General features: G+C 32.5%; 1 protein-coding gene across 2 annotated transcripts in view; it reads right to left on the bottom strand.

Annotated features, from left to right (window-relative positions):
* Positions 1-20,581, bottom strand: part of LOC123720595 — a 97,959-nt gene extending 77,378 nt beyond the window's left edge. The window contains exons 1-2 of one of the 2 annotated variants that reach the window (XM_045677274.1): positions 20,487-20,581; positions 9,287-9,600 (exon numbers count right to left, since the gene is read on the bottom strand). In XM_045677274.1, the coding sequence (XP_045533230.1) occupies positions 9,287-9,390 (104 nt within the window). In that variant the 5' untranslated portion in view covers positions 9,391-9,600; positions 20,487-20,581. Of the gene's footprint in view, positions 1-9,286; positions 9,601-20,377 lie in introns of both variants that reach the window. The other variant, XM_045677273.1, reaches the window with a different exon arrangement.
* Between the last annotated feature and the right edge of the window lie 3,130 nt (positions 20,582-23,711).

Below are 23,711 nucleotides of genomic sequence, written 5' to 3' on the forward strand. Positions count from 1 at the left end.
TACTGTAATGCAATGCATTTTAGTTAATTTATTATGTTGATTTCGGAGCAACAACACTTCATGATAATTTCGCAAAATCTGCAATTTCATAAAGCCCTCTATAAAAAACATAACAATACTTAATTTTATATTACTTCTCATTCAACTATACGTAGATTACGTATACAGGGCGAATATCCTCCTGTCATTTATAGACTTTTAACGTCAAATCATTTTATACGTGAATGTTTTTTAATCACAGACATTACACTCAATAACAAGTAATAACTAACTTCATGCTTCATAAATTACTTTACGATGTATTAGGCTGTTATCTTGTTACCTTTTTTAACGCTGAATATGTTTTAAATATTGAGACAGTTCATTTATCGCGCTAAAGACATCAATGTAATGAAACCCTTGAGTTATTACAGCTTAATAAGTTCATTAAAGCTTGTCGATCGTTCAAGTTAAAAGAACGAACTTTTTTATAATTTTATAAGCAATATCTTCTGTGACTTATTCGAAAATAAAATATTAAAAACGAATATGTTGCCTCAAAACTCAGAAGCTAGACCATAATCTAGCCTTACTTAGATGTCAATATCCGAAACGTTTTTGACATACGAGCGTCATCCTTAGTGGGCCTCAACTCAGATTCATACCGAAAGACGTCTTCGTCGTGATATTTTCCATATGCTAATTGAAAATGAAAATTAAATCCATTCCGAACCGACCATGTTGTTTTTAGTTGAGAGCCTTTTAACAACATAATAATGAATCACCTTAATTAAAAAAAAAGTACAAGACCAAGCCTTTCGTTAGCCTATTTATAGTAAACCTGCTAATAGGCAAGTTATTATTAACGTCAGTTATGGGTGGACGTTTAATTTACCGCGGACACTTGTAACTTGAGCTGCAAGGGAACCCACAATTACGCATATTGGTGGAAGAGATCAAAAGGTGCGGCCTATTTAATATTAAGAATTTTACGTTGTTTATAATTTCGGACTGTCTATGAGGAATCTCAATGATTTTTACATGATTGGTACCACATAATAGGAAGTACCTATGTGGCTGTGTTTGGTGGTTAAATTGAAACAACAGAAATTGTGTTGACACAAATAGAAAACCCTTTCTCGTAACGCCCCCATAAATGGAATATTTTTTTAAGCCCGCAACGCACTTGCGAGCCTTCTGGCAATGTGAGTGTTGCTTTGCCTCCTATTTATAATGATTTATTTTTTAAAACAAGGGCTACCTACAAACTTGATATACAAAATAGTTTATTGATTAAATAGTCGCACATACACGCACACACATAAACACATTCGAACGCTAGGCCATTATTTATATGTTTAACTAGGGTAGGCCGTTCCAGAAAATTCTTTGTTAATACATACATTTGGTTTTGTAATTTTTATTAAAGCCATTGGCTACCTTAATAAAAATAAATAATCTAAAATAAATTGCGTTTGCTTTGTTGCTAGGCGTGTGACGTTTAACCCTGATATCGAGGTTCAATTCCCGGCTTTGCGTCACTGACTTTTGGTATGTGCGCAATTAACACTTTCTATAAGGTGCGCTGTAAACGTCACAGTCTTGCTCCAACCTTGTGAAATGGTGGTCACCAACAAGACTTGAAAAGAATGAATAATAAAATATATCTAATGGAATTTGTGTCTTTCTCCTGCATCTGGGTTATAGGTCTTGACTTGAATGAAACTGAAACAGAAGATGCTAGCAGGTAACAAGCTGTAGGTATAGAAATGTAAAGATTTAACATTGAAGATGGCAAACTCGTTAAAGGCAGAAAATAAATACCTATTTGGTAGTAGATGTAAATCTCTGAATACTTGATCAGCCTTTAGGTATTGGACAAAGTTAAATTGCTATATTAAAAAAATAATTATAGGTATTTTTTTACCAATAATGTCGCGCGGAATGCGGATGGCATATTTTGGCTCGTGTGAGTAATTTATAAAACTTATTAAGATACTTTTACGAACCTGTGCTAATAATCATAATTATTCATTGTATTTTAATAAGATTTTTTACTATTTGATATATCATCTACTGACACTGCCGGCTTCGCACTGCGGGATGTTGTATCATAGTGAGACATATCACAGGCTTGTAGATATTGTCTACTATAAGTTATAAGTGTCAAGTTTTCGCAGCGTACGCGATAGACAGATTTTATTGGTAATTTTTTCTTCCCTAACATTAATAAAAAATCTTTTGCAAGTTCAACAAGAATAATATCGGATCCTGATGGTGAAAAAAATTCCTAAATCGTTCAAGTAGTTCGGAGCCTATTCAACGCAAACAAACAATAAAATCTTTATATTGTAGATAGTAATTTCTCATGCACTGGTCCGGAAAAGCCTTGATATCAATACTCCATTAAGAAGTCCATAGAGACGAACTCTCAATACAGATAACATCTATTATTCTTCAAAAGACCACCTGTGCACAGCTGTGTTAATTAATTTATCGTCACGTCTGTCTTTTGTAATGAAGTCTTAGCCCTAATTTGTGACGTTATAAAGGTTAATAACCAAAATTTGCCGTCTGTAGTCAGTTTACGGACAATAATTTTACGTGAAAACGTCATAAGAAAATAATTGCATACTTTTATGAAGTGAGTTTCATTTTCACTAAATTATGATTGTTTTGTAGAACACAAAGGAGATAATTGAATTTTTTTTTAGATAAGAGAAAATGTGTTGGCACTCGATAATTCAAACATTTTTTTTTACTTGGACGCATCAGCTTATGGAGTGCAAGCCAAACGTCATCTATATATACTCTATATACTATATAGAGTAGCACACTCGGCTCAGGTGGATCTTGCCAATGAGTTATGTTACGCTTGGCTATGGAGGAACAAGACAATGAGTCATGTTACGCTCGGCTCAGGCGAAACGTGACAATGAGTCATGTTACGCTCGGCTCAGGCGAAACGTGACAATGAGTCATGTTACGCTCGGCTCAGGCGAAACGTGACAATGAGTCATGTTTTTTCATGCGTGCAGCCGGCGTTCATCTATACACAAGACGTTAACACGTCAAAAATAAAATTGCTAACGTGTTCAAGCCGCTATTTAAAATATACAATATTATTGCAGTTTAATCAACAAAATCGCAAATCCATTCAAAATACATTTATTTGAATACCCTTAAATAGACAAAATTTTAATATCATATAGTTTCTTTCTTTAGTTCTTCGAAAAACAGTCCTTCGTGTTCCCAATAAAGACGCCCACGCAAGTAAAAGTCGCTTTCCAAACGATTGTGCACCATGACAAGTCAACAAAGCGTACGTAGAAAAACTTTAGAAAGTCTACTGCAGTTGACTGGTGCAAAGGGGTAGGCTTTTGTTCGAATAAACCTTAGGTTTGGCCTGCTTCAACTAATTCTAGCCGATACAATTTCTAACAAAAATGTAAGGTATTGAAAGACGTCAAGAATCCTGTTTTGTTACAAAAAACACTATCTAAAAACATTGACGAACTTAAGTATTTTTAAACTATTTATTACCAATAAAATTAATGATTTTCATTTTTAAAGAGCTATATTGTTCGATATTTTTTTAGGAAAATATATTAGGAATTTTTAAGGCTTAAATATTATCATAAACAAAAATATTATATGTAATCAAGATCGTATGAATGCCGTGACATCAGTACTACAACTAAAAATAGAAAGGATTTTATCGATATCATATGTAATACAAAATATCATACTCTTAGGAACAATCTACTTCACCATGGTAACTTTGAAACGCACGACCACGGTTGATAATCGCATACTACTAAACAATATGTTTATTATTGTAATTTTTATACTAGTACATAAAAATGTGAAATACTAAAATAATTACACTAAAATAAAAAAAATTATACTAATAATTAATCGGCAAGCCGGGTGATTTTTGTTATAGAGCTTGTTCTTGAACATAGGCCTCCTCTAAGGGCTTCCAATCTTCTCTGATTCTAACTTTACGCATCCACATAGAACCAGCTACTTTTCAAACATCATCTTCCCATCTTTTTATTTGTCTTCCTCGTTTTCTTTTGTCATAGCAAGGAAGCCGTTCCGTCACTTTATCTTTATCTTCTCTCATAATGTGTCCAGTCCATTTCCATCTCAATCTTTTACTAGAAGTAACGGCATTATTAAACTTTGTCATGTCTTTTATTTCTTCTAGTTTTACCCTAGTTTTTTAATTTCAGACCTAGAACACTCCTTTAGTTTATTGGTACTTAATGCTGACAAATCAAATGAACAAATGGCCTTGAAACGTAAGCTTCCAAAAATTTGTCAACTTTCTTTACCGTGATCATATTCGAATACTAATTTCTTACATAATCACAGTGAACAGTTGTAAAACAGTAGGTGGCACTTTTTATTATTGATAAGTGACCCTTCACGCTATGGGAAAATATTTTTATTTTATTGAAATTAAAATAATCTGGATGAGTTTATAACGTCATCAACTTTGTCATAGACAATTTTTTTTGATAACCAACAAGAGGGTTACAAGAGGGTTTTTGGTAAACGACAGTCTGCCACAACATAATGGAGTATGGGGACGAAAAATGATTATGTTTAATAAATAAAGTTTTAATAGAAGCATTCAACTGACTGTACCAAGGGAATAATTGTTTTAGGAGTTGAACCCACTGCTTCCGACAATTGCGTTTATAAACACCCATATTCCACTAATGGGGTATAGTAAAGATGCAATACTGTTTTTGTTTAATTCATAAAGTTTTAAGACAAGCGGTCCACCCTATACCTAGCCAATAACTGTTTTGAGTATCGAACTCACTACCTCCAACCATTGGCAATTCATCGTACTTACAACCAAACATAGAGAAAATTATTGATAAATATTTAAAATACAAGGCGTAGCAGTTAAAAGCAAAGTTTCGAAAAAGTTCGCAATTCAAAATAAAAAACTTTATACTTCAATTCTCGTTTTAACTTACACCGCGTACCTAATAAAGAGATGCGATTGATCTTAAATTTCGGTAATTCATCGCTGACAAAAACATTCCTATCTCATTAATACGTCTTCAACGCCCACATCGTTGCTTAGAAAAATGTCTACCTTTGAATTTCAATAGTCTAGACATGTCGTAATCGCAGTAGTAATATGAACCTATACACAAACAATACGACACTGCCCACATACATTATGCAAATTAAAAAGAGCGATGTACTTAGCGAAATCTTTTGTATAGCTCGTTTTTGTGCTATGCTAATTAAGTATACATTTATCTGTGGTAATTATAATCTGTAAATATTGTATAAAATCAAGCGACAGGTTTCGCGGGTCTTTGTTGTTTTATTGTTTTGAAATAAATATTTACTATGTTTCAACTTTCAGTGTACTATATTATCCTCATAGAAGTACTAGGATACTTCCTATCTACTACATTATTTTTTTATAGTACAAAAAACAAAAGGGAAAGATGATGTTAATTGACCGCCGCCCATGGACACTCTCAATGCAAAAGGGCTAGCGAGTGTGTTGCCGGCCTTTTAAAATATTAAACTTTTTGAGTTGACTTGAGTCAGAAGAAATGAGTTTTAAATTGATACCTTATTTTAAAGCTTTGACTCATTCTGTAAATGACATGAAAACTCATTTTTTTTTAATTTTGTATAATACCTATAGGGGTAATGTTTTTTGTAAATAGTCCTTCCTATAATCTCCTAACACTAATACGTTATCATTAACCTTGTATAGACTGTATGGCCCATATGTAACACGGTAGTAAGGTACATAGCCAATGACCCTTGAAGCTTTTACACGTGGTCATGACCTATCATGGCTTTAGATTATATCTGTCACCTTTATCATTTTTTATAGATAAATAGATGTTCACCCTTCAGTACTGTACACGCATTTGCTATACAGGGTGTCCCAAAAGTCGAAATCAAGTCGAAATTTTCTCATAATTAATGCCACACCAGTTATCAGAAAAATTTTAAAAAAAATTAAGTCATGTATTATATCTTTCCTCTAAATAAATTTTGTAATTTGTTATAAAATCAACTATTAAGTTTTAGAGCTGATACAGTTATTTTTGAAGTGAAACTTCTTCATCGGCGATGTAAAAACATACAGTCACATTTTTCCGTTACGCGCCATATTTTTCTTGTCCCTATCACGGTTGATTCAAAGAGATTCGAAGGCATTAATAACAAAATATATAAAAACGATAACTATGATAGTAATAATTCTATTACAATTAATGAAATTCTGTAATAATCTTAGTAGTAATAAGGTTATATGAAATAATTGTATTATTTGTATTCATGTCTATGATAATAAAAGCCTTTTGGTAAACTTTATCTCATTCAACTTTATTTAACCAATTTCTGTAAAATGCATATAGTAGATCATTTTTCTAAAAATAAGGTCATATAGAAGTTTCACTTCTTACGTGTGTACACGCACACATTTATTTTATTCACACAAATTCCAAAAACACAGTCAGGGTTTCAGCGTCTGTCCAATAGTATAAAATAATCCTTTATCCATTGAATCGAACCCAGGTCTCAGCACTACCTTATGTAACCTATTTATCATATAAGTAATTATATCATAAAGCATGTACATAATTAATTTCTTTCCCGTTTTGGCGCGAATGAAATTCACTGGGTGGGCCTAATCGATTTATCATATCATATTACACTACCAAAAGAGTTTTATTTATGATGATAATAACTCGATATACTCTTTAGTCTATGTATAACATTTATTACTATATTAACATACTATAATATTCAATGGTGCCACAGTGTTTCTTGAACAGTAAAGTATTAACGAAAAACGTGTAGTCACAGAATCTGTCCGAAACAAAACAAATGTGATGGTCATTTGTGGATATACCCAACTATCTTTTCTGTAGCTGTTGTCGAATTATGTCAATATTAGAGTCTGAATCGACTCTGGAACCAATTGAAGTTGTTTGGTAAGCTTACATAACTATGCAAATGTCAATTGCACCGTTCCTTATTGCTGTGGGCACAGGTTTTAAGTGATACAATCGCCCATCGAAACTCACATTGCCAGAGAGCTCGCATGTGCGATGCCGGCCTTTCAATAATTGGTAGGCTCTTTTCATAAATTTGACGTAGAAATCGTTCGGAAATACATCGGCTGGCAGCTCATAATCATTATATTATCAAAGTTTCGTTAGTTCAAAAGAAGTTGTTGCAATGTCAAAAGTGCTTCCCGGATTGACAGCCATGGTTGCCCTCAGTTTAAAGATATAGAAAAATATGCAGTCTATTTGACATGTATTTCTAAACTATATTTTACTAAGTGCCAGTTTCAATGCAAAGTTAAATTAAGTTTGCCTTGTCCTACTGAATATAATAGTCTATGCCTGCGGTTAAGGCAATGTAACGTATACAAATAAGCAATAATGAAATATTACGTAAGTTTAGTAAAAAACAAATACATAACATCAAATAATATAAATACTTTTGATGTTATATTAAATTACCAATCGTCATACAGTAGTATGTATAATTGCGCCTTCATGGATTCGATTCGTGGTGATAGTTTAATTCTTAAGCACAGAACGACCACATACTTGTTTTTCAAGAAGCTTTATTATTATATATTTTCCTAAAATGAACCTTTTTGCGATTCTCTTTTTTTTAATATTATGGCAATAGTTTTAACTTTATGCCAGTTTGCTCTAGTGTCGTTGAAGCCTGACGCCATTGGATCCATTATCAAAAATCTTCATAACATATAATAAACAATAAAATAAAATAAATCAGTACTATAGCCGTTTTCATATTCAGATGTCTGTATCTATTTAGTGATCTATCTATTAGGCAAGTAGAAGATCAGCCTCCTGTGATACACGCCGATTTTTTTGGGTCTAAGGCAAGCCGGTTTCCTTACGATGTTTTCCCTTCACCGTTCGAGCGAATATTAAAAGCGCACTTATAATGGAAGCCCATTGGTGGAGCTGGGGATCGAACCTACGACCTCAGGGATGAGAGTCGCATATAACTGGATTCTAACTGCTCACATTTAATAAACATTGTCAGATAATATTTATAACTGTTTAATTTTCTGCAATGTTCAACTTAGGAAGTGCAATTTCCTTATGCTGGCCTCTAAATGGCAAACACTCGAAGCACAGTGAATTGAGATTTAGCGGAAATAATTTTATGTCCTCAACATTGATGAGGCCCACAATGTCAGTCTTGACACTTCGTAAAGTTGAAAGGCAAACAGTAAATTCCCTACGCTCGTAATTCATAGTTTTACAGTCTACATTGTAATAAACCTATTTGTAAAGAAACTTTGATTCCTAAGATTCCTGTTCCAGGTTTTAATATAAGACTAGATACCGACAAACAGTTTTGAACGGAACTGTCCCTTTTTCCAATCCGGGTGTCCCTAAAATCGACTGTGTGACGCAAAATTGTCCCGTTTTAAGAAACCGCGCGAAAATTTGACCAGCAGTATATAAAAAAAATGATCAAATAGATTCTTATTCGAAATAGTCACCAGCTATATTAAAACATATTTGTTCTTCTGATAAATATAACTTCATCATTTTTAACTTCAAAAATGTGTATTTTTTTCATCGACTACTTATAATTTGACCTAAATTAAACCAATATCCCGTTTTGAGTCAAAGAATGAATGTTTGCTTTATATATATCCCATAGGTATACACAACAAGCCATATAGCGTTGGCCTGTGTATATGCACTCCTTAGGGCAATCCAGCCTGCCCGCTATCACTTGCGTCTTTAATAATCATCTACTTATCAATAACTCTACCCGCGCTCGTTACTACACGCCAGCCTGCTATTATTACAGTTCATTCATTTATTCTTAACAAATTTAGCTTTATTACACTTTAGCAGTGGCATAATTAAGCTCATTTTTTTCTATGTAAAATTGTATTTAACCGATAAAATGACAGTGTAACCATTTTTATTTACAAAATTATTCTATTTTCTATTTTAAACTTTACCCATTATTTTTTTTTTATAAAAAAACACTACTTTTGCTATCACATTGTATAATTACTAGTTTTTAAGACGCGGACTCTAATAGGCGGTTGAGGGGGAATTTATTGTATCCATTAGCAAAACCAACCCTCAACTGCCAAACCGAGATCGTCGATCGATCGATCGATCGTCGAGACCGACGTCATGCTAAATTATTTTAGCTTAGCTTCCTCGGCCCCGGGGCGTAAGTCGCCGGGGAGGTAGGACCACTAGCAATTAAAAAAAATGAACGATGTACTCACGTGTATGCAGTTAGTAGCATCCAGCACTGAAGTCGCGCGCCGGGAAGCCACGTGACGTAGCGACCAGACAGCGCGCAGTCGATACAATATACAATATAAAGCATACCACTCCTGTGGTGGTCACTTCAATTCCCCTGGTCACGTCCTGGTGCCGTTACACTACTTATCTAAACACCGGCTGTCGATCGCCGAACTAATATTTCTCACGCACAAAACCGAGGTCACTCTCCTCTGAGCACACCCCAGCATCTTTATCAAGTTATCACGCACACAATTAAACTTTAAGACCCGCTAAACGAATCCCCATACTGCACCTGAAACAAAATAGCACACGTTAGTTACGATCCTAAAGCCAATGAATTTTAGGGCGCCATAAATCACACCTTCGCGCGATACCTATTGTTTAAGCGCTACCAAGCAAACAAAAACTTTTATTTTTCTTTCTAACAGAAAAAAAAGCGGACGGGGATTGTGCAATATCACAACAGAATAGTCATTAAACAATACCTCTGCCGAGAATTGAGGTGTATATTATATTATCAGGCCTCTGCAAAAAGTAGGATTCAGGTAAGCGATGCTTTTTTGCATTACGGGGAACTTATTATGCGGGATTTATGTCAGTTTTTGTAGCGTCCGAACTAATTATTGTTATCTGGTTATTGCTTGACCATTGCTTTTCTATGGGCAATAATGGCTCACTAATTCTCATGACACCTTCGGAGTCAAGACGTCAATCGGTTCGTACGTTTGAATGGCATTGTGTGGACGCACAAAGCCACCGGCAACTCCTACTGTGCTTATGTTTTTATTTGTCGACTGTACTGGATGTCGCTTCACCGATATACAGCCTAATACTAACGACTTTTGCTAATATGATTACCATATCGCTGGCCGTTTCAATCTTCCCTAATGGCCTACCGCAGGGTTTGCAAATTAAATCCAGCGATGTGTATCGGTCTGTGGCAAAGCGAAAAAATAACAATAAAATATCGAATTTAGAACGGCAATCCCGGCGCGGTGCTTATTATTTTAGCCAACAAAGTAGAAAACCATTTACAATAAATCATTTTGAATGCTTTCTTGGTTCCCATGCGCCGAGCGGGCGATGCAAAGGGTGATTTCTGTCTGAGTATACATAAATAAAGGTGCCTTGCAGATCTCAGGTACATTGGTAAGTTCACGTACATCGAGATAGCGTTACTGGACATGACTTAAACGTAAAAAAAGTTAATATAATAATGAGTTTATTTGCATCCGCTATGTTGTTCTGTAAAACTTTGAAAGTAGATAAGTCTGTGGTATGGCTAATTGCTAATTTATGTATGAAAGCTCGCGTTTAAATTGTCATCCGACTTTCTTGCTCGTTTGTAACAGTTTGTTTACAAATTCAGAATTCGCAGCTTTTATACAGCTTAGTTCATTCACTAAGGCATTTTCAAATATAAGTATTGTATTAGTTATTTATTTTCAACACACAAATATACAGTATTTACAGAGCAGGCGAAAAATTATAAACGGCTCAAATACAAACGGTTGTCTTTCCTACAACTTTGAGTTTGTACCCTTTGGAGACTCTTGGGCCGTGGGGTTCCAGTACACAGAAGACAGTACTGGTGACGCCAGAGCTGGAGCATGCCTCGTTCAACGAATAAGTATCGCAATACGTCGTGGGAATGCTGCCTACGTTAATGGTACACTACCACAAGGACCAAACTTTAAATTTGTTTTAATTGTTTATTTATTCGTTTTTAATTATTATTAGTATTGTATTAAATTCCTCCAAATGTTTAAATTTATTTATTTATTCACAAAAATACATACATATTTTTAATAAAATTGAATCAATAATATTAATAATAATGTAAATATTTGTTTTAATTCTATATGTATTCATTTTAATTATTATTATTATTTTAATGTAAAACATATTTATGTGTTGGGAATGATTATTCAAATAATTAAAAAATAATTTATATCATTAAGAAAACAGTTTTTCTTATGATTGAAGCTATGTATTATTATTAAAAACTTATATACTTTTTTTCCGACGTTTCGCGTGCTTTACAGTGTGCGTGGTCGCCATGACCGCTGCAATTTATATCATGTTAATAAAGACAGGTGTTTTTGTAAAATTTATTTAATGAATTCACAAATAAATTAAGTGAAATGCTCTTTTGTGGAGAAAGGATGCTGTCCTCTTCCTACGACCCAAGGGGAGGCTCGTCGATCAATGTAACCACGGCCTGGCTGGCTTGAAGGCCCCACTGGCTAAGGTGTACACAACTTATCTCAGGTTACTTGACTTGACTTAATGACCTATAGCCCCTAGATGGGGCAGAGGGCGTCCACAGTGAGTTTCCATCGCGTTTAGCCTTGAGCCTCGTGTTTCACCTCGCTCCAAGTCTTTCCGGCAGTCTTTGCCTCGTCTGCTGTTTGGCGCCAGGTTTGTTTGGGACGGCCACGCTTCCGCTTTCCTTGCGGATTCCAATCGAGCGCCTGCTTGGGAATATGATTGGGATCCCTTCGGAGTGTATGGCCTATCCAATTCCATTTGCGTCGCTTGATCTGCTGGCTGATCGGGGTTTCTGGACAGCGCATCTCAGGTTAGCAGTCAGAATATTAAGGGTAATAATAAAGTCGCAGCCGCAGATTGTATGGCGCTTATTCATCTCTGCATGTGCGGCTTCCCTGGCAACTTGCGCTGTGCAAGTGTGTGTATCTCATTTTTCACTAATAGTAAAAACTCAATTTTCTTTTGCATTGTATAGAATCTCTGTATACCTTGCATTATATAAACTTCTCAGGCGATTATTACTATTGTAACCGAGTCTTTGTAAGCTAATCCATTGTTGAAAAGAGTGTCCATGCAGTTTCTTGCCGGTTCTTCTCCATGAGACCCACTTTTTGGAACCGTGCAACTAGACGTTTCATAAGAGCCTGCAAAGGCCTACTTGAAATAAAAACTTTTGATTTTGATTTTGTATGTGTCGCTTAAATTAGTTATCTTTGTGCGAACGGAAAGACCTATATATTTTGTATAACATATTTAAGGTCTCTTCCAGTAATCTGTATAATTTGCAGACCACACGGGTGACTTGGTACCGTAGAATGTCGAGTGTTTGGCGAACGATTAGAGCGCGTAGCGGTCTACGCTCGCGCAATATAATTGTAAATGAAAGTCCTACTTGGTCTACCACAGTGTACAAAACTATAGTTATGACGTAACCTAGTGAGTTAGTAGAAGTTAAGTGAGTAGAAAAAATAACAAAGCATTGGTTGCTGGAAACATATTGTTTTTTAAGTTAAAAACTTTAAGATAAAAATATAATACAATAAATTATTTAAAGCATATTAATATGAAATTACCAAAGACATTTTTATAACAAAGGATTTGAGTATATATTATAAGGATTGATTAATTACAATTTTATACCCCTTAGGTATAATTTTATTTATAATTTGGTATTAAAAAAATATAAATATAACCTTCATTTCCACACTTCTCTACCAAGCGTTATATATCTATATTAGTTTATTAGGCAAAAGAATGTTTGCTGGGTCATGTAGTGTGTATTTGAAAATCAATTCAATATTTTCTAACCATAGAAAGATGGAAATGCTAAAAAATCCCCCAACTTCTCAGCAATACGATACATTTTACTTTATTTAATCTAAACCTGCTAGTATAATTTGCAAATGCTCCTTCGATGCCTATTTATTTGTATGAATTTTAATGTTTAAAAATAATTAACACTTATCGTTACTAATGAAAAATTATCAAAACGCAAGTTCATGAGACCTTAGCGTGCGACTGCAATTATCGCGAAGAAGTTGTCATGTATGCATAAATTAACAGAAATAAATTTGTTCCTAAATTATCAATGACTCACAAATGTGTTCATCTGTGTAAAAATATACAAAATATATATATATATTTAATATAAATAAACTAATATTATATACAACTAATTTATATTTACAACTAATTCACTAAATCTTATTTTCTACAACATTGATTATGTTGCCTTTGAAGTAGACCCTTGGGCTGGTTCAAGTGTACAGGCGCAAATTCAAGATTGGCATCTAGTAGACAGTACCTGTGGCCCCAGAGCTGGTGCTTTCGTCACTCAACGAACAAGTATTGCAATACAGTAAGGAAATGCTGCCAGCGTTAAAACTGCCAAAGGGACGAAACTCTTAAAAATTGTTTTAATTTTCTATTTTTAAATTTTTAATTATTATTATTATGTAGGTTAAGAATATTGTAAATATTGTTTGGACATAAACATCATAAAAAAATATTCAAGGTCTACCCATAATCAAGGCATTTTGACGTCAACATACCGTGACGTAGGCTTACGTCAAATTTTTACATTTGACGCAGTGCAGTGTGAATGTCATGCCTTCATATAACACGTGATCTTATTAAATGTTTTTAATCACTATTTTTTATTATAATAGGAGGCAAATGGGCAGAACAATGCAAACAACTCCTATAAATGACTGATAAAAAAAATCATTTATTTCTATAATCATTTACAACTTTACCTACATGTACCTATATTGTTGAATAATTAAACACTTGTAATTAAATCCACATTAATGATATTATTCGGCTTATTACTAATCAATCTATGAAGCTAAGTTGGAAATAAGTATTGCCACTCATTACAATTGCTTTATTATATTGTCTACATTTTAAATTAAATGACGGCCTATCTATGATTTTCGGAACTAAAATAAATTACTGTATGTGTAAAAACAATAATTCAATTGTGTTACGACCATATGGAACATGAGTGCATCTGTTTTCGTGATAATATTTAAGATAAGTAGGTAATTAGCCTTTTGTGATAAATTGAAGCTTGATAGTTCTCGCTAAGTTTCGTTTCTGTGTTATACGACCTCAGTGTTGCGAATCGCTTAAACCACTAGACCAACTTATACTGAAGCTTAATTATTTATTAAAAAATACAAGCATTAAGAACGACGAATTGAAATTGGTTATAATTTCTCCGCATTGACATTCATTACAATATTATAACTTTAGTAAAATAAAATTAATTATAGTGTTAATTAATTAGTTAACAAAAACCAGGGTAAACGCCGTGTTGGTAGAGCGACTAAGATATTGCGACTGAGGAAAAGTTGCTGCATTTGACACAAGACACGACCTATCTCCTAACTACCAGTGTGTTGCCTACCTCCAGTAATGAAGACGCACCAAAAGAATACTAAGAGAAAATGAAAGGAATTAATGAACAAATTGATAGGTGATAGGTGCAACGTACTTTAATAAAAAGATCTTTAGTATTTTTTCCTCAAGAATTGGGGTTTTATAAGTTTATACATCATCAGTAACATGTATGAATATTTAAAAGTTATATGACGTTTGGTTTTACCAAGTCAGAGTTACGTGGAAGCTTTGCGTGCAGGATATTACTTGAAAATAGACAATTATGTAACGGAACTGCGCACGTGCTGTGTAAAAACTTTTAACAGTATAAAAAGGATACTTTTAATTGTGCCTACACTTACGTAACGTTCCGAATAGATTGTTGCATAAGGTTTGTGTCTATACGTCATATTGTATATGTAATAAATAGACAAATGTGTACATTAGTTTAAATATTATAATATTAAAAATAATTACAAATTGTAATCAAATTGTTTTTAAAGATCGTATCAAAGATCGTACATCTTAATGTACGTATCTGCTACCCTCACACTTTAAAATAAAGTTTTTCGTTTAGTTTTTATAATTTATGAATCGTATTTTTTCACTTAGTGTTTATTATGTTTGCCAATGCATCTGTGTCCTGGACGTTGGCAAGACGTAAATTAATCTAATAAATCAGCTTAGCATGGAATAGATCTGAGGAAGTTTATACGCAACCAAATCGCGGAAACAATTCCTTACCTTATAACGAAATTTAATTCTTTATAAGCAATAAACGAAAAATGCATTCCTCCAATAAATTTAAGTCCACAAGAATATGTTATGGTATAAACTAGAAGTCACGCAACAAGGTATCGAATCGCGAACTTTCATTACTTAATTACGACTGGTTGCAAGTTTATTTTGTTGCAACGCCATGTTAACAAGGCCTCCCTGCATGTTAATCGTTATTTAATGTTTTTAAATTTGATTAAGGTTTGAGTTATTCTAACCGAAAAGGCATACTCCTAAAAGCTCAGACAAGCTCCAACAAGAGGCAATAATAACGTTCTATAACGGAATTTTATTGTAGTTTATTAAAGTACCACATAGTATACTATATATAGTTTATGACGTATATCTTATAAACTATATATTAAAAAAAACATGTCAATTACTATAAACATAAAGGTTACAACAAATAATGATAATACAATAAAAAATATTGCACTTCCAAAATAGACAAGAAAAACATCTAACTAACACAAACAAATTTTAGTTTTTACTAGTAAAATATACCTTTTATATTCATTTTTTAATTTATTAAAACTTCAACCCATACAGATATATAATACAATTGACATAATTAAATTTCATTGAAGGGCAATTGGAGGCCTTATCGCTTTTGAGCGATCTTTGCAGGCAACTACTGCCAGAAAAAATGAAATTAGTTAAAGAAAGTCATTTATTATAAGCGCTTAACATCGCTTTTTTTACTGATTGAATTGTAGTTCTTTAAGACCCATGCGAATGTGGAATTACGTGCTACGAAATTTAAGGAATTGTGTTACTTGAAATATGGAAATTGAAAGGCCTTTTGAGGCAAAATTAGGTCTAAAAACATAATGTGATTTACAAATATTCGACACTACGTCGGTTATGCCACGTTTTTGTTAGTTTCAAGTGAAAAGTGACAAATGCAAAGCATCATTTAGTTGTATGACTGGTCTAGGATGAACACATCTTTATTCCACTGACAAATTTAAGCTCAGGCCTAATTGGAAACTTTCATACTAGCTTACTACTGCATCGTTGACTTTGAGGCAACAGGGGGTAACACTCGATATTAGGTCACATTTGTAACTTTATTGAATTAAAAAATGTTGCTTAAAATTGTCTTTATTTTCGATCACTTCTTATTAATTGACCAAGTTTCAGTTTTAAAGAATTCATCAAAAATTTATTAAAAATTGGCTAGAACTCACAAACTTCACGTTTAGATTTTTGTTTTGCAAAACAGTAAAAGTAGGAGGAAATAAAAGTTATGTCCACATAAAATCAAAGATTCCGAATAAAGTAACACGTGCAAAAATATCGTGCCTTTTGCCTACTTGACCTACAGGCATTAATCAAAGAGAAACACTTATCGTGCTCGTTTGATGAAAACCATAATTTTATTTCATTTCAATTACGATCACGAAGGTTATGTCGACTTTTATATAACCTTAACAGAAACATTTTCCAACCCTTAATATTATAAAATATTGTGTCAGTACTATCCCTAATATGGCTTCAGATATCTGTATCTGTCAGGATGTAACCCTCATTTATACAAAATGTATATACCGTTTTAAAAGAACAAATATCCCAGCGTAGATTTTACGTAAAGAGACGTAAGTCGTTTGTTTTTTAAGTTTCAACGACTTTCCTATACCATATTTATTTAAAAGATATTTTAAACGAATTCTTAGACTATTTCATATACATTGTATGGGTTACAACAAAATAACACGACGTTAGAAACTTACATTAGGACTGTAATGTCTCACATATCGTCGTGAAGAGAGCAGATTAATGTGCGAAAACCATTCGGCGAGAACGTTTTATTGATATTGCCTATCCTAAACATCCAGCCGAGCCAACTAGCCGCAAAATTGGCTAACTACAAGACAATATAAGTGCTTAGAAAGTAATAGTTTGTAAAGTTTTATGGAGGTTTAATAAAAGAATTACGTTAAGAAGGTTTAAAGTACATTTCAAAATTTTCAAACTTAGAATATTGTTAATTTAAATACGGCGACTAAACCGGAATGAAAAATATTTTTATTTGAAATTAATATTCCAAGATAATATCGAAATTCCTATAATTTCTTAAAAATTAATTTCTATAACTAGACTGATGATATACAATATGTAGTCTATTAAATAGGGGTCTCATTAACAATTTAAAATTTTCTTTAATTTACACACACATGAAGGCTACCTAAGGAAAGATTTTTTTTTAATACAAATATGCAGAAATGTATTTTAAAAAATATGAATATTGACTCATTTACCTTGAGTGAGTATATGTATTATATATGTAGTCTATTAAATAGCAAATTCGGTAATAAACAACTTGACAGCTTGTCAAAGATCAACGGAAATACTTCACATAGCCGTCACATGAGTGCTCAATGTGTCATCTTAAACACATTGCTAACTACGAATAACATAGATATAAATAATTACATAATTCATAAAAAAAACTGTGTCTTGTGATTAAAGAGCTATTGTTTATGAAATTAATTGATTGTAATTTGGATTATATTATATTGTAACAGAGTTAAAAAACACAGAACAAAAATAAGGTTTCCGACAAACTTTTATTTCTCAAACACAATTTCTTTACCCCACAGATATAATGAAGCGCGACTGCCCTTTTTGGGCTTCTTTGCCTACTTATTATTAAAAAAAAATTAAAATTAAAAAGACTTTCAGTTATAATAATATATAACCTTTATATAGGTTTAGCCTCAGATAACTTGTTTCCTTTATTATTATTTTGGCATATATTAACTCCCAACAGTTAATATATGCCAGAATAAATAAAAAAACATTATCTATCTACATAGAAATAAAAATCGCTAAGTGCAATCTGAGATTTGAAAGCTCGATCTTAGTGTGACACACACGGTACTAACACGATAAAAGTTCTAGCATTATAGGCAAAATAACGAACAAAAGAATCACAATATTTTATGGTCAGGTAGAAAAGCTTCCGAATTCGACGGCGTCGCACAGTCCCAACTTGTGACAGTCAATAACACCATTCCACGCAATATATGGGAGTGTTATTTTAAATTCTATTTTAGAATCCGAATTTATTGCTATTATGGCAATCTTCAATTTTATTGCGTACAAACTTTTGTGGATTTATTTTAGTGGTTCGATTCTTACGTCGTCTTTTTGTTCATAAGTCTCGCAATTGGTGGACAATTCTGTGTCTGGCTGCCAAAAAGGCAGCTTACATTCATGTACGAAAGCTTTCTACGGAATCATTTGGTATGCCTATTATATATTAGCCGTGAACAAAATCATCATATTACTTTAGTATATATAAATATTTGTTTTTAAAAACATTTCAATAGATTTAAATATGTCTAGTAGTACCGGAGACAGCAGTCAACAAGGAGGAAATGCAAGGGTTAAAGCCCGGTATTTTACGCCTTTTGAGCTTTTTTTTAAAAAAATATGTATAGAATAGGCATATATTATCTACATGTCTATAAAATCTCTGGAGAAAAAACAGAGGAAAAGTGATTTTGATAAGTTAGGAAAACTCAGTTAAGCAAAAAATATTGCAAATTAAACAATTGCAAACTATAAATAAAAAAAATGCTGAGTCATGTTTTTCATGTTTTGATAAATAATACTTTAATTATTCACATAGTTTGCGATCATATTATTGCTACGTCAGCAATTTTTGCTTACCGTTAAAAAATAAAATTCGTGAGTGAGTTTATTATTGCGACAGGCACTAAACTTATGAATTAATTTAATTATTATTCTTATTAGTTACTACAATTAAAACAAAATCTAACAAGAGTTCACGTCTTGCGTTTATTGAATATATCATTTCTCACGTAGTCTAATTAACAAATACTGACAAACCATTAGATAGCGGCCTTTGCATTTCTTAAACTGTTTATGAAATAATTTTAAGTAATTGATTTAGTAAAATTAAGAATATTATATGTAAATCGTATCCTTACCAATTTTCCTTTTTAAAATAGTTATAATACTAGATATATAGATTTAAATTACTTTAACACACAATCTGTGTTTACAATTAAACTATGTATATTGGTACAATTGTTTTTATAAGCACATTTTAATTAAACTTGGATATGAAACAGTAATAAAGCCAATCATCGAAGTATTCATTTTGTAATAAAAAATATACAACTGTATGTAATTACATAGATTTTTTGACACTTTTTTTATTGTTTAGTTTTTTTTCGTTACAAGTGACATGAAACTCGAATAGTCTTTCTAGTTTGCAATATATAATGGTTTAAGTTGTTCAGAAATATTTCTCGACTCTTGTATTATTACAAAAATTTAGTTTTTTTTTATGTAATAGGAGACAAACGGGCAGGAGGCTCACCAGATGTTAAGTGATTCCGCCGCCCATGGACACTCATATTTCCAGAAGGCTCACAAGTGCGTTGCAGGCCTTTCAATTTTTTTTGTTCAGAAAATCGTAAATACTAAGACTCATAGCAACTATGTATAAATTATAGGTGTAATATAAATTCTATTCAACAAAAACTTGTCAAACGATGTCAATAATCTATAACGTTGAATTAATCACAGCCGCCTACTGGCCACCGGATTTTCTATGCGCCTGCGCCGACAGTATTTGTCGTAAGAAAATTAATCGAACTTGATCGATAGCATAAGCGAGTTTAGCTGAAATGTAATAAAAACTATTTATTTTTTATCGACGTTTTTGTAATATGTAAAATTAATAGTGTACAACAATATTTGAACTAACAAAATATATTAACTGGCAGCCGTTAAACGGGGCTTAAAGTTAACTTACAATATGCGTTTTAAAATAAATCGCCTATGAAAAATATTAGAATAGAATGTTCAAAGAAAAATAATATATGTAATACTTTATATTGTTGGATCTTTTAAAAATTATAACGATTTTATTTTCTTATTTTATAGGTAATAATACCTAAACCTATTCAAATCGTATACGGGGTTATACAATCCGCAAAATCATAAAATACTTCAGATAAAATCAAGTAAAAATTACTGGTAATATAGTAACATTTTGTACGAGTCACAGATATATTTTCTATAAAAAGATATATGTGACAAATTAAAATAAAAGCAAAATTACGCTATAAACTTACAAGCATAAAAAAATAAAGACCAACCAAAAATTCCGTCGCAAAAAAATCCAAAAAGAAAAAATGCACAAAATAAATACACTTCACAACATGTTCACCACAAAAATCTATAAGCAATGCAACACTATCACTTTACCAAAATGTTTCTTGAAAGTTCTCGTCAAATACGCGCGGTAATTTCGCGATTCCCTGAAGGAAAAATTCGGCTATGTTAGGGAGGATGTGCGCATAGCTGTGGTTTAGATGAGACTGTGCCGTGACTGCGGTCACAGTACGGCAACACTCGACATTCGCCCCGACCGGTCGCCCGATTCTAACAGTGACGCATCCAGGAACAATATACGATATTTAATCTTCGAAATACTTAATTAAATCCCTTTAAATGACGTTTGAATCGCTCCAATGAATATGATATGTTTTATATTTATTTCTAAAAACGTATGTGACATAAGGCACTGTTATCTAAGGTTTGAATCGCAAAGCCGTTAATAAAAATATACTCTCTGAACTACTGAAAATTTCCACCAATCAATGAACTTATAAACCTTAAGTTGCATTGAAGCACTCTCATAGTAGTAACGTATCATACGTTAACGTATACACTGACTTTCGAACATTTCTTTCACGTCGATCAGCTGTCTAATTAGCTATAGTAGTGTATGCTGTATAGTATCAAATTCTACAATTTAAGCACAATCTTTGTGTGACAGCGTACACATATACAATACTCATAGGATTATTTAAATGAATTAATATGTAATTTGATAGTGGAATCAAATCTAACGAATATTGCAGACGTGTTAATGCGTAGCAAAAATTGATCGTATTATTTATTACGTAATACATTTCGGAAGTGCATTAAATGTTTCTTTGATATAAATACGAGTCGTAATTCTTACTAGTTGTAAGATATTACAGGTACAGTACCGTATCTTTTTTAGCCTTTGAGTAATTAAACTTTATTTATTCTAAAACAACACGGATGCTTAAAATGTACAAGAAAATATGATAATTTATGTTTATTATGGAATATAAGTAAGGTATCACTTATTATACGTCATAAAATTTGTAACTCAGACATCCCTATGACTTCACAAATTTTACACACATACACATCAATTATATTAGAAAATAATAGAAAAAATTCTAAATAGCAAGGAACAAAATTATTAAGACAAGCAAACAGCAAAAAATATTGCCAAATACATAATAACTCTAGAAATTACGATACGTATCAATTACGTTAGTAATTATTGAAAATGGGATTACCAAACTAAACGTATATTTGTTTTAAGAAGTAAATTTCGTAAACAATTCCAAAAATCAATTTTCCTTACTCATTCTGTATTCAATGAAATAATCATAAACATGTTCGGAATTTGTGTTAATTTTATACTCATATCAGAATTATTTCAATTTAAATTAGCCAATAACATGATAATTATTTATAGGTCATACGGATAAATCAATAGTCATCCTTGAGTTTTAGGAAACTCTAAGACTTTTGGCTTAAAGGAAACATTTAACCGTGTCTGATACGAAATTATTTCCGGCTGGGTTGATACATTCTGTTTATACGAACTCAGTTAATCCCATACACCTTCATATAATGGCAGATCATTTTAGCTTCCAAATCTCCGAGTGTGTCTGACTGACTCTTTATGTTTTATGTTCCCTATACAATGGTAAAATTTTATATGAAGTCGCAGAGCCTAGCGTGCCACTTTATATTGAAAGCATGACAGTTACATTGTCATTTATATAACCTAGTTTTGCCACAGGACTACGGAAACACAGACGCAGGATGCAAGCAAACTTCATTGGAAGTACTGACAATGTTCTCTTGTTCACTATTTATAGCACTGTTTATCGAACTTTATTAAAAGTATTCCTACTACACCGTCTTTTGTTTACTATAGGAAATGCTGTCATTATAGGTACCGTCACAAGGAATCAAACTTTTTTAAATTAGTTTTAGTATTCTCCTCATACAATTTAATTTATTATTTTTATTATTATTACTAGGTAATTGTAAAATGTATATATCACTGTTATATTGTCGCGAATAATTAATACAATTATTACTACTGTTTTAACGTTCCGCTTCGAGTCAGGAAACAGTTTCATAGACGATTCGGTGAAGTATATTTCCTTCCCAATTTATTTATGTTTCTTTGTATTATATATATACATGTATGTGTGGTTTGTATATTCCTATAAAAGATGTGTAAAGTGTTATTGTCAATTTTTAAACCTCTGCTCTTTGTTTTCTCTTCTTCTTTTGGTGCTTCTCCATTACTGGAGGTACAGCAACACTTCTGCAGTCGCAAAAACCGTCTAGACCCATTCGTTGTATGATTTTTTCATTCTACCAACACGCGGTTTACTAAAAATTTGTGGTATTTTTTTTGTGTTGTATAATATATTTTATTGTATAATCTGTAACATGCACCGTAGATATAGTATTATGTATGATGTGGTTAACTTAAATTAATAAAAATACCCCGGATTTTCCACATTATGCGAGCGGAACGGACTCATTACGGACTCCGCTCTACTCGTAACGATGATTTTCATACATGCCGTCCCCGCTTTGGTGGGAGCACATGTAGCAGGCTTTATACTTAATTACTTTTACACTTTTTATACGCGATGTGGTCTTAATGGTTGGCTTAACCAACGAGGAGTATCTCCTTTATAATCAGCATAAATGGTTAATCTTATATAAATATACCATATACATGTATTAGAACATGAATTTCCATTCCGTTTTCCTTCCATTTAACTAAATTTCCTATCACATCCAAAATAATTTAAACAATAAAAATCTTACGTCGGTATCATTATGTAACTTTGAATTGTATTAGTCAAAGTAAAACGCATGTAAAATGTTATAAACAAAAACTAATTAACATAAAAATGTATTAAAAAGTCCATAAATCATTTCGCCGCTAATGTGAATTCCAATATCGACATTTCTGTATGAAACATAACACCTTTATTACCAAATCTAAATCACGTCTTATATTGTAAATTCTATCGCTTGATGAATATAATTTTGATACTATACGATAATTACTTACTGGTATGACAACTCAGAAATATTTTTAATGAGGATGACTCCGGATTGCCTCAGTCATTTAAATACCGCAAATGCGTAGTTAATGTCCCGACAGAAGAACAGTGTTAATGAGGTCAAGAATGAAAAGAGAAAGAAGAAAGAAAAAAGAGTCGAAGAGAAAATAAACTTTCCTGTGCCTGTAACCAAATTCCTCTGAAGTGGTTTCACTCATTATTATGAAAAAAAATCCTATATTCGGTAGGTCAAAGAATTGGTAATATTGTACATATGTGATAATAA

The sequence above is a fragment of the Pieris brassicae genome, chromosome 2, assembly GCF_905147105.1.
Source record: "Pieris brassicae chromosome 2, ilPieBrab1.1, whole genome shotgun sequence".
Classification (NCBI taxonomy): domain Eukaryota; kingdom Metazoa; phylum Arthropoda; class Insecta; order Lepidoptera; family Pieridae; genus Pieris; species Pieris brassicae.